Here is a 17,687-nt window from a genome sequence, read left to right on the forward strand (position 1 = left end):
GAATGGTGGAGCGACCCGCAAGTTCAAGGTCATCGCTTTCAGCAAACTGGCAATTCCCCTTCGTGAATAGCAGCAACACACCAGCAGCGGAAAGGCGATAATAATTAAATTCATCAGCTCGCATGATCGAAAAAAACACACTCGTAGTTTATAGAGTTGAACGAGGAAGAAACAGCACAAAGAGAAAGAAAGGGAGAAAGCATTCCACTCGCGGCTGAATTCCGGCGCCCTTCGCCTTGCGAAAAACGCTGACCCAAGTGATGGCATGCTGTGGCAGCAGTCTAGTATTCGCATCAAAACTCAATAAACCGGTTTCATCATCCCATTCGAGGTCGAGCTCGGGATGGCGATTTCCGTGTAAAGTCGCTCGGAATTAGAGAGTTGCAGTGGATGCTGCCAGCTACCAGTTACCGCTCTGCTCAACCAGATTGGCACGAATATCACTCGCCTGCAATTTTGCTGGACAGTCTATCAAAAAACCTGTCTCTATTTCCATTAGTCAATCAAAGTCTACGACCGTTCAAACTCATCGAAGGGAAAAGCAAAACCGACGGTTGCGTGTGCCTTCGCACAAAAGGCCAATGAACTTTTCTGGTGTCTCAAATACACACGGCCGGCCTATCGCTCGCTACAAGCAAGATTTAGCCTGACTTAGACCAAACTGGAACACAACAGAGACTACCGCTTGCTCGCTATTATCGTCGCTGCTACTTTTCCCGTCCACTGCAAGCTTATCTATCGATACACTCCGCGCCGTTGTGTAGGTTTCATTATTGTTTTTCTTTTCTTTTTTTTTTTGTTTGTGGTAAATATTGTTTTCCAATAGAGAAAGACCACGGCGCGCGAATGATGCCGGAAGGTAATGCACTGCCACTGGTCTTCTGGCACGTCTGGCCGCCGTTTGTTTTGATATTTTTTCGCTTCGTGGCCATTTCTCACGTTTCACGCTTCAACAACCCGATGGGAACAAAGCCGAAGAATGATTGACTGTTTTTCCGGCCGAGAGTTCTAAGCGTAACGTCGTCGTCTTTTATTTTGTGTTGTGCTAAGTGATTCCAGATGGTGGATGCTTTTTCTGGGTAGATCTGTGTCATCGATATACGATATATGTACATTATTTTTGGCTACGAAGTTGATACATATTTCACAATAATAAAACCGTGACTGAGTCACAACAGTGAGTCGCCTCGAGCTGTATTACGGAGCCAAATGCTAAACATCGGTTCATATTTCTGAGTTATGTCTGTGACAATGCAATGGTTTCATGTTTTTGGAAAATAAAAATACAACACATCAGCATATAAACAATCTTTTCTATAATGGCACGCTTTACTACTTTCAATTAAGATTAGCACTGTAAATGGATACCGATAAGCATGAAACCTGCAGTCAGTGCCCATCCATCAAAATTCCAAACCATCTTCGCTGTCACAGACCAGTTCGATGCCCGGTTGGTCGAACGCCGAGGGACCAACCAACCGACCGACAACGTCGAACGAAACTAGTTCGGTTTCAAGTTCATTGTACTTTTGTTTTCTTCTCGTTCCCCCGCTCAATCAGCGTCACCGAATCCCTTCGGTTCGGACGGAGCACTGTGTTCATTCGATTTTACACCGCCGCAGCGGGGCATCCCAACACACCGCCCAGATCTACTGATTATTTCCATGTGTGAGAGCTTTTTTTCGCGATACAACAGTTTCATCGCCATCTGCGTGTCGCCTAGCAGCAGGCGGACCGGTTCGTTTTCCGTCGCGTTCCCGGTCGCTGAACGATAGCAATGATGGTTGTGGTTGATGATCAACTTGATGACGGGGAGTTTTCGGGCTCCGGTAACAAGTCCCTCTGCTGCACTCCCCGATCGATCACCGTATGGAATTTCATTTTGTTTTACACTTGTACCTTACCGAGCTATGCGTCTGCATGAATTCGTTGCTGAAGATCCACTTGCGTAGCGGCGAATTCGACCTTCCTCCATTCATAATTGTTGCTGGCTTTGCACTGCTTGCCTTTGTCCACTTCACAGGCGCCGCTCGTGTACGCGTTTCATCAATTGAACACTCCCCCGAGTCCTCTCCTGAGCCTGACGATCATCAACTCGAATAGGATATTTTTATCTTTCTTGCAATTATTTATAGATAAGGCGTACTCAACTCACACGAGTAAGCCACTGGCAGAACGGTTCATCCAGTCGTCTGCGAAACCCCGCCATATACCAAGTCATCCATATGGTTTTGCATTCATGTGTTCAACCGTACACTCGAGGGCGGACCAATTTATAAAATTGTAGCAGAATTACATCGAAGTTTATTTGATAAGCACCACCCTCAAGTTCTCAGTTTCAGTTGGTATGAAACAGATGACCGATGTGTTGTTGAAAGAAATTAACTGCGCTAAGTAATTTATCAAATGGATATCGAAGATGAGCCGATAAGATTTTGTCTATCTACTGACTTTTACGACGGACTGGCTTCGGCTGTCTTAAAATAGGTATCAATTAAAGTCAGATACCACCTTGTCATATCACCGGCTCCTGTATTATCGACGTGATATCAAAGCACATACGTTTTAATTGCGTTAAGTAAAAAGCAAGATTTGAGATAACTTATATCCATTTGGTCTTCCTCATGAAGAAGAAAGGTTCTGACATTATTCCAAATAAAGCTCGTGTAACTTCTTGAAGATCAGATACTGGAACACCTAGCTTAACTTCCAGGTTGTGGGTGTACCATCTCGTAAAACTTTCGCGTGTCATTAGATCAGAATAGTTGTTCTAATTGTTTTACGATCTCTGTCCTCCTTCTGGCGCTTTTTACTACTCAGAATCGTGGTCAACTAATTCCTTGCTAGTCGGTATTTGGCCAAGTTCTCCTTAGAGGCAATGCTCAGATAATTTTATCAAGCCGGTTTTTCCTCTCTACCGCTTCTTTGGCATCCCCCACTGATAAAAACCACAAATAAACAAATGTTTATTGTATCCTGTATTATTTTTTTTTTTTTCAATTCTATACCCTGTGTCAAAAGTTATCAAACGCGATAGGACTGCAAACAAGTAAAGAATTAATAGAATGAACCAGAATGAATATCTACTGGCTGACTGTGACTGGCTCATTTCAAGAATAACTGCGTTGAAATAAACAAAAATATAAGATACTGTTACCTACGTTTTCGTACGAGACTTCAATTTTGATTAGATTTTAGTGACCGGCCGACAAAATTGGTCGTGAAGAAAAGATACTTGTGCGCTTGTTCGACATTTACTTTCAGGACATCAACTTTCTCCCGGTTCACACAAATAAACGATTCAACTTATTTATTGAAATAGCAGCATTTCAGTCTTTGTATGCCGGGCACAATGTACTGGTGTGAAGGTTACAGATGTGATCATCACATTGACAATACATGGTAGAACGTATGTTGTACAATTTTTGACCAAATTTGGAGCATCTTCTTTTCTTACTTTCAGACGAATCAAAATTCTGGGTGGATGACCTGATTGTCTGCTGATGGTCTCTAACAATATCAATACAAAATTTATTTCTGCGAAGTCTTTCCGCTGCGCAGTCTGCTTCGCCACAAGAGAGCTTCCAAAACTTTTCCAAAAAACATCGTCTTCGGTTCAATGAAGTGCTCCAGCCTTGGAATATTTCGTCAGATATTATGAAGGAATTATTTAGACAAATCTATTGCGTTGCATATGACTACAATTTTCCAATTTTTTGTCGAACGTTCCACTGAGTACGATGCTGGTCGCCGATCAACAGAGTCCACTGCTCCCTTATTTCGATTAAAAAAATGGATTATTGTCAATACTATTTATTTTTTATTAGCGGAGACAATGGCTTGGTTGTAGTAAACCTTACTCATCAGAATCACATTTTTGTTTTTTTTTCGGAATATAGGAGACAAGAGTAACGTCTTTCGTGTGGGCAAAGATTGAATAGAAGTTTTGTCGACTTTTTGTCCAGCAATGCAGGTGGAATCAAGTTTTGTTTTTACGAAGAGTACCGACCATGCTTATGTTGTCTTGCGAAAAGCCTTCAAAATGTCTTTATTATGAAAGTATAATACTTCAAGTCTTACTTTATTACAAAGTTATCATTTAATGTGCCGCAAAATGGATTATCTCAAAATTCAAAAATGTCCCCCGGAATCAGGTAGTAAATATTCCGGAACCGACGCTGAAGTGGCCACTTGTTAACAGAATATTCCCTAACTTACCTTGGGTGCCAGTTTAGGGTCATACTTTTCAAAATGAGAAAAAGTAATCGAAAATCGGATTGAAAAGCTCGAAAGAATTGGCCATTTTCGACGACAATGCATAATGTGTTCAGGGTGCCTACTCAGTTTTGAAAAAAAAATCCTTGAGTTTTCCAGGTTTTTGACGTAGGACTACGTCTTACGGCAAGGTTTGTGATATGGTGTCATTCCAAAAAATCAAAAAATGCGACCGTCACGAAAAATGAAAGATTTTAAGCGCTAATAGCTTAGCGGTTTCCAGATCGATATACAATATTATTGTGCCAATCGATTGGATTTCAAGGTACGCGCTATTGAGAAATTAAAAATAATTAAGCATTGTCATACTGGAAATCCTCGCGTCGTGATTTGTTGCGAACACGCCATCATAGTTTTAACGTATTTTTAGAAAAAAATTCACAAAATCTTCCCGTCCCAACAAGACGAAGTTTTTTAAACCTAGACATATTTGATATCTGTGCTTGGGAAGTACGCCAGATAAAGTAACAAAGTTTCCTCGTCTCAACGAAATTCCTTAGGAACGCGATTAACCCTAGTCCAGTTTGATATCTGTGCTTGGGAAGTACGGTAGAGTGAAAAACCACCTCTCTTCTTCAACCGATGTTATCGTTTGAACATTTAACCTAGTCCAATTGGATGTCCTGAAAGCTCCTGACAATTTTGCTAAAGTATAAACCCATCCTTTTTTTCAGCCGAGTTTATCTTTGAACATTGACTTACTTACTTACTTAATTGGCCTAACGTTTTACGACAAGGCCTGCGCAGCATAATTTCTCCATCTGTTTCGGTCCATGGCAACTGATCTCCAGTTCCAGATTTTGCTCCACCTGGTCTTGCCACCTCGCTCGCTGTGCCCCTCTTCGTCTTGTTCCTACCGCATTTGATGCGAAAACCATTTTTGCAGAATAGTTGTCCGGCATTCTAGCAACATGTCCTCCCCAACGTATCCGTGCAGCGTTAACCACTTTCTGAATACTTGGTTCGCCGCAGACGCGCGAGCTCGTTGTTCGCCTCCATACACCGTTCTCTTGCACTCCGCCAACGATGGTTCTTAGCACCCGCCGTTCGAAATCTCCGAGTGCTCTGCTCTTCTAGTAGTGTCCACGTTTCGTGTCCGTAGAGGACAACCGGTCTAATTAGCGTGTTGTACAGTGTGCACTTTGTACGGGGCCTCAAATTGTTCGACCGCAAGTGTTTGTGGAGTCCGTAGTGGGCCCGACTTCCGCTGATAATACGTCTTCTAATCTCACGGCTGATATTGTCGTCCTCTGTTACAAGTGAGCCAAGGTATACGAACTCGTCGACTACCTCGAACTCATCCCCGTCGATTACCACGGTACTGCCTTAGCGGACCCTGTCGCGCTCGGTCCCGCCAGCCAGCATACACTTCGTTTTAGACGTATTTATCTTCAATCCAATCTTCTCTGCTTCGCGTTTTAGTCTGGTGTACTGATCTTCCACCGCCTCAAATGTTCTGCCGACAGCATTAACATCGTCAGCAAAGCAGATAAATTGACTGGATTTATTAAAAATCGTGCCCCGCATTTCGATCGCCGCTCGTCTTATAACATCTTCAAGCGCAATGTTGAATAGCAGGCAGGAAAGACCATTTCCTTGTCCAAGTCCCTTGCGAGATTCGAATGGGTCCGACAATCCACCCGAGATTCTCACACAGCACTGGATCCCATCCATCGAAGCTTTAAACATTGAATATAGCTCAAATTGATGTCCTGAAATTGAAACGTCACAGAAAAGTGAGCGGCAATCCTTTCCTTTTTCCAGATTGTATCCATGTAGGTACTGCCAGAAATTGTTTTGAACAACTGTTGTCTTACAAGGAAATAGGACTGAAGGAATATTTGCAATCTGCAGCACAGTGAAGCCATTTTAACATAACAATTTTTTGATGGCATTAAATACTAGAGTGCTTGATCTGTGTTTCGTAAGCGAAGAATTAGGGTAACGTTGTTTTATTCTGCAAGCCCCAACACCACTCGTCAAACATTGCAGGCATCATCCACCTCTATTGTCGACACTGGATTTGAAACCCGAATATCGTTTCTTAGAGCATGCTGAAACCGTCTATTACGACTTTCTCAGAGCAGACTTCGAGGTGATGAACAGTTTTTTGGCTAACTTGGACTGGAATTCTTTACTCGCTAGTCACGACGTTAACTTTGCGGCTTCCACCGTTTGTGGCATTATACTTTACGCGATCGATCAGTTTACACCCAAAAAATTCAAACGCAAGCCTTCTAAGCCCGCAGGGTCCAACTCGGAACTTCAACGCCTGAAACGACTGAAAAGAGCTGCCCTTAGGAAATACTGTAAATATCGCTCGGACCGTACCAAAGTTGACTATGCACATGCTAACTCCAACTACAAGCGCCTAAATAATAGTTTGTTTATTGCCCATAATTCGCATCTACAGAGCTCTCTTAGAGCAAATCCCAAGAAGTTTTGGACCTTTGTAAACGAACAACGGAAAGATTCTGGACTTCCTTCCAATATGACTGACGACGTTAAAGTAGCGTATTCAGTCGCAGATATTGCCGACTTGTTTCGCACGCAATTCAGTAGCGTTTTTTCTGATGAGATCGCCCTTGCTCATGACATTGTGGCAGCCACAAGTAACATTACTCGCTTAGTTTCCCGTACAACGTAACTAGCGATGTGGTGATCTCTGCTAAGAAACAAACCGCCCAGTTAGCTTCGAGGTACGATGCTGGTCCAACAAGCTAGTCGTCGTATGTTCGAATCTCGGCTAGGCGGTGCTTGCTAGTTAGAGTCAAAAGGATCGTTGCACTGGTCCCGTAATTTTCCTGTATTCTAACAGCCGGCTGCGAAGTCTGTCGATAAAGAATGGTAATGTCTAAAGACGGTATAAACCCAAGGCTTTTTTGCTGGGAAACATTTGAAATCCTCAACTGGATGCGGCCCAGATGGCATTCCTTCCATAGTCTCGAAACGCTGTTTAAATACTCTTGCATTGCCCTTAGCTAAGGTTTTCGATATATCAATGACGACGGGAGTTTTCCCCGAGTGCTGGAAGGATTCCTTTGTTTTCCATGTGCCCAAAAAGGGATGCAAAAGAACCTTTGCTAATTACCGTGGTATTGCTGCCTTAAGTGCTGTCTCTAAGCTGTTTGCGCTAATCGTTCTGGAAAAGTTGATGCAAGATTGCTCACACTGCATCTCTCCTGACCAGCATGGATTTATGCCAAAGCGCCCAACGACAACCAATTTAATCGCCTTTACATCGTTCATCATCCGTGCAATGCAATAAGGGAATCAAGTTGATGCTATATATACGGACCTTTCTGCAGCTTTCGACCGCATAAACCATGAGATAGCCATCTCTAAATACCACGAAATGGGCATTCACGACAATCTGCTGACTTGGCTTCGCTCCTATCTCATCGGCAGAACTATGTCAGTCAAAATCGGCGATTACGTATCGTCACCTTTCGTAGCAACTTCCGGCGTTCAACAAGGCAGTCATTTGGGATCGTTATTGTTTCTGCTGTACATGAATAAGGTGAACAGTATCCTCAAATGTTTGAGATTATCTTATGCTGATGATTTGAAAATGTACTGTACAGTAAAACGCCCTAATGACGCCCATCTCTTGCAACAGGATTTGAAGACTTTTGACGAATGGTGCCGAATTAACAAGATGTCACTAAATGTGTCCAAGTGCTCAGTCATCTCCTTCGGTCGCAAACGTAACATGTATCTGCACGATTACGCCCTTCGTGAGACGGCCCTAAAGCGCGAAACAACTGTTAAAGACTTGGGAGTCTTGCTTGACTCGAAACTAACGTTCAAGAACCACATTTCTTTCGTTGTATCCAGGGCTTCCTCGCAACTAGGATTCCTGTTTCGCTTTGCGAAAAGCTTCAAGGATGTATATTGCTTAAAATCTCTATATTGCTCGCTGGTTCGTCATATGCTGGAATACTCCGCCATTGTTTGGTCACCTTTTTACCAAAATGCAATTCATCGGATTGAAGCAGTTCAACGCAAATTTATTAGGTTTGCTCTGCGACACCTACGCTGGCGTGACCCACGTAACCTGCCGAGTTACGAAAGCTGTTGCAAGCTGGTTAATTTAGAACCGCTGGAAGGAAGGCGCAATGTGACTAAGGCGTGTTTTGTCGGCGATCTCCTTCAAGGAAATATCGATTGTCCTGAATTGCTTAGTCGCCTAGATATCAACACTAGAAAACGTAATCTTCGTTCGCACGCCTTTCTCGTCAATCGACATTCAAGAACTAACTATGGGTTACACGAACCAGTGCTTAGTATGTGCCGGGTTTTTAATAGCTGCTATGAAGTATTTGATTTTAATGGGTCTCGTGAAAACAATAAGCGTTGTTTTAAAAGATGTTTGTGCTAGGTTAGTTCATATATGTTTTAAATAGATATTTGTCATTAGGATTATACTTTATCTGTTGACTATAATAAATGTAAGTAAGTAAGTAAATACATATGACACATTCCGCCGTGACGTTACAACGTTTTGACTCTTCTTTACACAGTATTTGTATTTCAGCTGGAAAAATCGTTGAGAAACCCCCAAATATTATCATATATTTGGTATAAAATTTCCTATTGAAAGTGAAAAAAATAATAGCATTTGCTTTACCCAGATTGTTTTGAAAAGCAAATATGTTGCGTGGCGTTACGACGTCTTTTGTTTCTTCTGTTAAAAAAAATCTGCTCTCTTTCAAATTATATCTAAAGACTTTCTTCTATGATTTGATAAGAGATGAATACTGAACAACTTGCCATGCTCAGAGTTCCGATAATTAGTGAAGTTAATTTTAAAATAGCTTTTACTTTTCGTGACGTTACACCGCTCTGCCTTACACAGGGAGGGTCGTAGCTCCGTTGTAGTTCGAAAACAAACACTGAGGAAGCCTGCAAGTCGTAGGCGAAAAACTAAGTCATATCTATCAAAGATGTATTTTTAAGACTATACTTCAGAGGATTTTCTGAATCTCCAACTGTAAGGAGGATTCTAGTAGGGTCTCCCAATACCCAGCTTTAGCGCCAGACGATCACTCGTCTGCCGGGGTTACAAATCAGTTTGCCCAGGCTAGCACGTTTCCTAACCCCAAAATCCACCTCCAGAACTGCACTTCCCAAACCCCAAATTCCCAAATTCTCTTCCAAACTGATTTCGTCGAATTCGACTAAATAAGAACCAAAATTTGGTTTCTGTCGCTCTCTTCTTATTCCGACTGATTATGTAACGGCACTCTATCAGGTATCAGTACTTGTGGCTTGAGCAGCACGTTCTCCTCATTGAAAGGGAGCTTTGTGCGTTAGGCAAACTAAATTGTAGCGAATAGTTCATAATTTCACCAATCACGATTTCCGGATTAATTAATGGATTTAAATTTGATTTTGTTTAATTTTCATGTCTGTACCGTAAGGTGCCACAATTCCGCGCACCTGGTATTAAATTAAATCTGCAATCTCCAAGCACAGCATGCACACGAAAAAGTATACTAGCTATCAAACAGTTTTTTCAAGAATATTATGTATGTTCGACTAGGAAACCGCCAGCTTTAGACCAAGCAAGTGCGCGATAGCAGACATGCGCGGAATTAGAGCACCTCACGGTATTTCCGAGTCAGTCCAGTAACCCCAGCTTCTGTAGATTTGCCAATTTCAGAATTATCGGTGTAAAACAAGAGTTGTCCCGGACGAATTTTAGGACTGCATTTTTCCCAAGTGCTGCGATCGGTTTCGATTACTTTCAAGAGTATATCGAAGTTTGCCCTAGTTTCCATACAGTGTTTATTCATGATTATCAGAGTGTTCAGTTGCAAATCTTGCAGAATTCGTAGGTGTCCATTGAGATCTCCAGCTTGAAAATGTTTAGCAAGTCTAAGAGCACTTTTTTCTGCTTCAATTTGTACGAATTGATGCTATGTTAGAAGACATAAAAGAACATCTGCGGCTTTGGAGAATGTTTTGGTCATTGCTCCAATTACTGAAGAGAATGCCTTTCGTTGTAATTTACCAAGCCTTTTTTGAGCTGATAATTGTATGGTAGTTACTGGATGAAGCCCCTCTTGAGGACTGTTGGAATGCCGTGAAAACAGCCATTAACAGCGTAGTGGAGAACGTCCTAGCCCGTGTGGCACCGAATCAACGTAACGAGTGGTTTGACGAGGAGTATCAGCAGATATTTGATGAGAAGCGCGGGTACAAATACGGCATTGAGCCACCCGTCAGAATGTGGAGCGATACAAACAGAAGCGGAGACAGCAAACCCGACTCTTCCAGGAGAAGAAGCGCCACCAGGAGGAGAAGGAGTGTGAAAAACTTGAGCAACTGTAGCGTTTTCACGACACATGGAAATTCTGTCAGAGACTCAACTAATTTCGCAAAGGCTTTGTGCCGTCTGCCGTGGGCCGAAATGTGCAGAGATAAAGATGGAGGTATTTTTACTGACGACCACACGGTGATCGAAAGGTGAAAGTAGCACTACCATGAACACCTGAATGGCGTGCAGGCGGATAGTGGAGGCAGTGACCTCATTGGTGTAGCAAGCAACGGAGATGTGCCACTCTCATCGATAAGGGAGGTTAACGAAGCCACCCAGCGACTGAAGAACAGTAAAGCAGCGGGAAAAGATGGTATTGGAGCGAAACTTATTAAAGTGGACCCGGACAACTTGCCCGGCTGTTTACGTTAACTGATTGTCAAGATTTGGGATACGGAACGACTACCGGAGGAGTGGAAAGACGGGGTTATCTGCACTATCGTCCAAAAAGGCGATAAGCTAGATTGTGAGAACTACCCAGCGATCACTATCCTAAATGACGCCTACAAAGTACTGTCCCAAGTCATCTTCTATCGACTATCGCCAATCGCCAATAGCCAGTAGATTTGTGGGTTATCAGTTATCAGGTCGGCTTTATGGATGGCCGGTCTACAACGGACCAAATCTTTACCCTGAGGCGGATCCTCTGGCGCGAATTTCGAGTCCCCACGCTTAACCTGTTCATTGATTTCAAAGCCACAGATGATAGTGTAAACCGACAAGAACTATGGGAACTGCTAGACAAAAACGGTTTTCCGGATAAGCTTACTACTAGACTTATCATTTCTGCGATGGATGGGATCCAATGCTGTGTAAGAATTTCGGGTGGATTGTCGGACCCATTCGAATCTCGCAGGGGATATCGACAATGAGAAGCTGTCGGCAGAACATTTAAGGCGGTGGAAGATCAGTACACCAGACTAAAATACGAAGCAGAGAAAATCCGGTTGAAGACAAATACGTCTAAAACGAAGTATACAGCGGCGGGCGGAACCGAGCGCGACAGGACCCACTTGGACAGTACCGTGGTAATCGACGGGGATGAGTTTGAGGTATTTTACTACACAAGCCTTGTCATAAAACGTAATGCCAACTAAGTAAGTAATTGTGTGGTTTCAGGCCGTTACACAAGCAAGCAAATTCGTGGAAAATCCAGGCCAGTCCCACAGGTGGATCACGAAACAGTTGGCAATCGATCATTCGACCATGTTCCGTGTTCATCATTCAAGGAGAATCAGACGACCACACTGGCGAGCTGGCACCGGATGGAAAATGAAAACGAATGTCCTCGTAAAGGCAAGAAAGGCGAAGGATTACTTCAAGTACAATACGAATATGTACAGTCTTTATGTGTTAATATTTTAAACCTCTTATGAGGCTGCATCTACATCTAGTCGTACTCTTCTCTGATACTTAAAGCAACTGTTCCGATAACTTAACCGACAGTGACGAAATCAACGTCTTCGGGAGGTCATGGCTTAAACATCGTTTTCTAGGCTTAATTGTTGCTGGAAAAACTCTAAAGAGACATATTTTAAGTCCATTAAGCTATGGTACTACTACGCATCTCAACTGTCTAGTATGCAATGTAGATAGCAACGTGGTATCTAGCAAAAGTGTAAAACTAACAATTTTCATGATTTTTCTTTAGGAAGATTCCCTTGGAAAAGTGATTTAAACCGAATCAAATTGACCATTATTGAAAACTGGCATGCTCTCCCCGTGGAAAGAAACAAGTTTGATCATATTAGGGCAGCGGTTCCCAAATGGGGGTTCGCGAACCCCCAGGGGTTAGCCAAAACTTTAGTTCGCTGCAGAATAGTATAGGGAAATCCGGCAGGGGGTACGCGAACCAAAAAAAGGTTGGGAACCGCTGCATTAGGGCAATCTATATCTATAGAAATGAATTTCTGTCTGTTTGTATGACCCTTTTAGACTCGGAAACTACCGAACCGATCGACGTGAAGATTTGTATGCAGAGGTTTGTGGGACCGGGGAAGGTTCTTATGGTTTGAGAGAATTTCAAGCGGTCAAGTTTCAACACATCCGATAGATTTAACACGGTTATAATACAGAATAACTAATTTTACAATAATTCAACGTAACATTTTATTGGAATGTTGATTGGTTTTTTTAACAATACACAAACTTTTTGACAGGAATGTCAAAACATGACATGGAAAAAGTAAAAAAACAAATCCACCAATAACATCATTAACAACTGTTGCTAACAAAACAGAAGCAGGCAGCGAAAGGGAGAAAGGTAAAACATCCACCACACTGCGAAAGTGAAAAAGAAAGAAGGCAAATTGCAAACAGCGGAACGGTAGCGCTAGGTAGTAGGAAAAAAGAAAAAAACACACATAAAATCCACATAACGGTGTGCGACTAGTCGGTTTCTGGAGCGAACCGTCCGTAATAGAGATTGTACAATGATGATAGCGTAGACCTAAACCAATAGGACTTGGCTTGGTCTTCGCTGCGACATGAAAACATGAGTGAGTAAAAACTACACTATAGCTTAACGTAATGACAACAATCTCTCCAAAGTATGTAGTATGTATGATGCGTTGATAATAATCGTTTACGTTACCGTGATTTCCTTGTCCTTTCATCCGCTGCAAATAGGAAAAAAAAGAAATCCGTTTTTAATTAGTCGTCAAATTTCACCCACCACTCTTCTTGGTTTAGGTGTACTACGGAAAAACACTGACCTGATCTGACACGGTTGACATTGGTGTATTCAATTTTCTTCCGGTTACTGGGTATCAACAATAAGAAAAAAGTTTCTGTCCCAATACAATCGACAAAATCTTCCGAAGGATTTTCTGTTTTTTAACAGCACAGTTTGTAAACACAACACAAACGAGACACAAAATCCAACCAAGTTGAAATTTCTTCTCCCGATTCGGTACTCTCGTATAATTCAAATCGACGTTACTTTATCGAACCGATTCTTTCCGTTTTGGGATTCAGGCTGCACCTCTCGACGGCTTGGTATGGACAACTTTTTCTACGTAACACTCTTCTTGCTATTTTTCCCCTCAGCACTTAGCCGCACTGCCCCGACACTGGTGCTGCTGACGACAAACTCGAGAAACGAAAAAATTTCCCTGTTCTCACTTCCTGTCCGTGGGTCCGCACTCTACCGCTCCGTCCCGAGTCCGTTCTCGACGCAAATGGAAGCCACAAAGGCTGTACACTCGAAATTCGTACTTTTTCGCACTTTTTCCGTACTTTCAACCGAAAAACGACCAACAATAATTATTATCGAAAGGCAAAACCTTTCCACATTCAACTAACACTTCAAGCGACAAAGAGAGCGTCCGCCACCGCAAAAAAGCCAAGAAATTTCTGCCTTCTGCGTATCGAACTTCCTCCCTGTTTGATTTGCTTTTCTTGGATTTAGACGAAAAATTCTCAAATTTAAGCTAGATGCTGTCACACACAAACTAATCGAAACCAGTTCTCAAACAGTGCCGCTGGAAAACAGCGAAAAACGTTCCAATTTTTCCAAGTTTTTCCACACCGCAGAACAATCTTATACTTCAGAGCCACTCGACAACGTATACGCGAATAAAATAATAGTCAACCGTGAAACCGTAAGTGCGAGAGAGAGACCAAACACGGGAAGGGTAATTAGAAAAAAAAACTTTTGTTCCGTTCGTCCGGCGATCGTCGTCAATATGGCCGACATGTGAGAGTGGCGAGAAAATTTTCCAAGAAGATGAGATTACTCAACCAGTGCTATCTCGTTTTGCCGTTCGTCGAAGGACCACGCACGCAAGTGAGATAGCGTAATGTTTTGAGAGAGTGAAAATAGAATCGGTCACGCAATGTTGGTAACACAGCCAACCTAATGATTTTGATTTTTCGATAATAATATTCGATACAATTGACAGCTGTCACTGTCAAGCATCATTTGCTATATGCAGCAAAATAGTTTAATCATGAACAAGGGGTTTTCCAAAGGGATAGTCAAGGGGTCAACAGCAAAGATTATTACGCACCTTTGAAAAAACCCAAGTAACAATTTCAGGCTGATCAAACGCTTTTATAGCTGATTTTATTCAACCTGTAGCTGATCTATGGTTTAGGCACAGACAAACAGACATAACTCTTGGAACAAAACGCTACAAAAAACATCGTTCCGCTTATTTTGCATGTACACTAGCACCCTCTGCAATCGTCATTCCCAAGCGTTGATTTACTATCGGACCATCTCTTGTAAAAGCTAACTTTTTTCAATTGGCTTATCCCCCGTTCTGTCAAAACATCAACCAAAAACAAAAATGGACTCAATGCTAAATCTTGTGCATTATACAACCGTATTCTAAAGAAAATTAATTTTTAACTGTTTTGTGGTTGTGGTTCCAGTTAGAAGCAAAAAATGTTTCTAACGGTGCTAATTATACAACATATATATGTGGCTACAGACTGTCGGGATGCTTTCAAAGCGTAGTTCCAAATACCGTGTACCCCCGCTGGAATGACCTTCCTTAATCTGAACATTTTTAATGTGAACCCCGTTGGTATGAATGCGTTCACATTAAAAATTGATCAAGCGTCATACACAATTGACGGTTAAGTTGACCGGGCAAATTGAAAAAAAAGCAAAAAAATCAGAGGGGTTGTGTACAAGACACGACCGCATATATAGGTGACGCAGGACTACGTAAGTCTCTTTGTAGTGATAGTGGCATGTATTCATGCTTGTAATCATTCGATTCTTCATGTATACATGCTATATGCAACATATATACATACTACATGCGTTGTATGTAACATTTATCAAAGTAGTAACATTGCATACGTTCAATTCTCAAAAGTTTGTGCATTTGAAAACAATTTAACAAAATCAAGAACACAAACTATTACTTTCCTGCTACCTTACTGAAATTAAAGATTGTTTTTATTATCCATAGTTTCCCACGTTGAAAGGATTTTACCAATTCAATCCTATTTTATCAGCAGCACATCTTTTCACTACACTTCTAATGAAACGGCAAGCATGCGTATTCATACAGAGCCGTATTATAACCGAACACTACAGCTGTAACACATTTTTCCAACACAGATATCAAATTCGCTGAGGTTTAATCGTCACGCAGTAAAGAATTTGCGATCTGTTGGGACAACGAACATGTGTCATTTTTTCTGGCACACTTCCCTAACACAGACATCAGATTGGACTAGGTTTAATCGTGTTCGTAAGAAATCTGTTGGCACGAGGGGGTTTTGTCACTCTCTCTGGCGTACTTCCCAAGCAAGGACATCAAAATGGTCTAGGTTGAAGCGCGGTGTTAAGAAATCTTGTTGAAATGAGGAAGCTTTGTCACTTGTTTTGGCTTACTTCCCAAGCACAGATATCAAATTGATATAGGTTTAGATCATCGTAAACAATCTTCCAACCAATCACGAAGCGAGAATTCTGGTAAAACATAGGTTCATTATTTTCAATTTTTCAATAGTTCAACATCAAGAATCCATACTTTTCTTCATTTGGGTCAATTCTTAGAAGATTTTCCGATCGATTGGTGTAAGAATATTGAAAATCGATCGGAAAACCGCTGAGCTATTAGCGCTCAAAACCTTTCATTTTTCGTGACGCTTGCATTTTTTGATTTTTTGGAATGACACCCTATCTCAAAACTTGCCGTAAGACGTAGTCCTACGTCAAAACCATCATACGTTTCCTCTTGCTCTGCAGCTTTGGCAATATAGCTTATATGCAACTTATCTCTCTCCAAAACTCAAAATAGACCATCGTAGAAAAGGAAATTTGCTCGACAGTATCAACTAAAAATACTGTCGAGCAAATTTCCTCTTCTACGATCTGGATGTTCAGAATTCGCGCATATTCGGCATGTTTTCAAAATGTTTGTTTTCGTCAAATCAAAACAACAAGGTCATAGGGTGCGCACCTTGCGCGTATGTGAAAATGAATAGATTTACCAAATATTCAGATTAAATATGAATTCGGCTGATCTGAACGGGGTGTTTTTCATATTAGCGGGTTGAGTGTAGACAGTCAGATATTGTCCATCGCCAAACGGCACAATCTGGCTATGGAAAACGAGAAGGTATAACCACAAACTATACAGACAACACGCGAACGATTTTTCCAGGTACCAGAAGAGACGTGAGCAATTCACTCACCGTCCCTTCACGAGTATTCATTTAGTTCACTTTTCGCTGGAGCTGTTTAGTTCGTCGATCATTATAAATAGCAACGAAAAACAAATGTTTTAGTAACCATGTGAAAAATAACAAACTGCAGGATACATCATCAACGTAAAATATTTTTTATTATTTCGGATGTAATTGAAAAACTTTTAGCCCTTTATGAAGAGTACAAGAACTAAAGGACCTTTAGTAAAGGTGTCCATAACTAAATATTTTTGTTATCGGCATATAGAGAACCTTTGATTAATGTAACTTATAATATTTGTGTGTAAAAAGTGCCTCCCTAGTGCTTTCGGTTTTTACCTTTCTTTTGATTTTCGATCACGAAGATTCCCTTCTACCTAACTGCACATGGTCAGAATTGGTTTCGAAATCGAATAGCGCGGGACCCCTGCTTTGGCGCGAACAGACAGCCAAACGGCCAATGAAATCATTAATTAATTATTGTACACGTATATTTCGGCATGGTTAACAAATACGCTTAATACTAAGATATTTACAGGTATTTTAAAATTAACTATCGGTTGTCTCGGATTTCGTCAAAGCGGCATTCCGCATTGATTTATGCAGGTTGTTGAAAAAATTACTTCCGTAACGCCATTACAGTTTGAGTTAGGTCCATGAACTTCCAAATAGCCTTTATACTCTCCCGCTGAAGCTCCACGACCCAACAAACATTTCTGTAGAACAGCTTAGCTAGCAAAAAAAAGGATACAGCACAGCAATTATTTGGTAAATATTTGGTTGGCGTTACCATCTCCATCATTAAAATCGTGGACCGAACTTGTTTTGTGATTTTCGTTCAGGTGGGGAACGTTGTCTTTGCCACCGTGGGACCAGGGATGCCACATATAATTCTGTGTTTTTTCTTGGAAAAATCTGACAATCTGTACGGCGAGGAAAG

The 17,687-nt window shown here is 41.6% G+C and overlaps 1 protein-coding gene across 2 annotated transcripts in view; it reads right to left on the reverse strand.

The window, feature by feature from the left end:
- Window positions 1-14,187, reverse strand: part of LOC128741758 (YTH domain-containing family protein) — a 36,599-nt gene extending 22,412 nt beyond the window's left edge. For both annotated transcript variants that reach the window (XM_053837773.1, XM_053837774.1), the window contains exons 1-2: window positions 13,312-14,187; window positions 13,191-13,215 (exon numbers count right to left, since the gene is read on the reverse strand). In XM_053837773.1, coding sequence (XP_053693748.1) covers window positions 13,191-13,215; window positions 13,312-13,332 — 46 coding nt within the window. In that variant the 5' untranslated portion in view covers window positions 13,333-14,187. The remainder of the gene's footprint in view (window positions 1-13,190; window positions 13,216-13,311) is intronic.
- Window positions 14,188-17,687: the final 3,500 nt, after the last annotated feature.

This window comes from Sabethes cyaneus, chromosome 3 (assembly GCF_943734655.1).
Source record: "Sabethes cyaneus chromosome 3, idSabCyanKW18_F2, whole genome shotgun sequence".
Taxonomy (NCBI): domain Eukaryota; kingdom Metazoa; phylum Arthropoda; class Insecta; order Diptera; family Culicidae; genus Sabethes; species Sabethes cyaneus.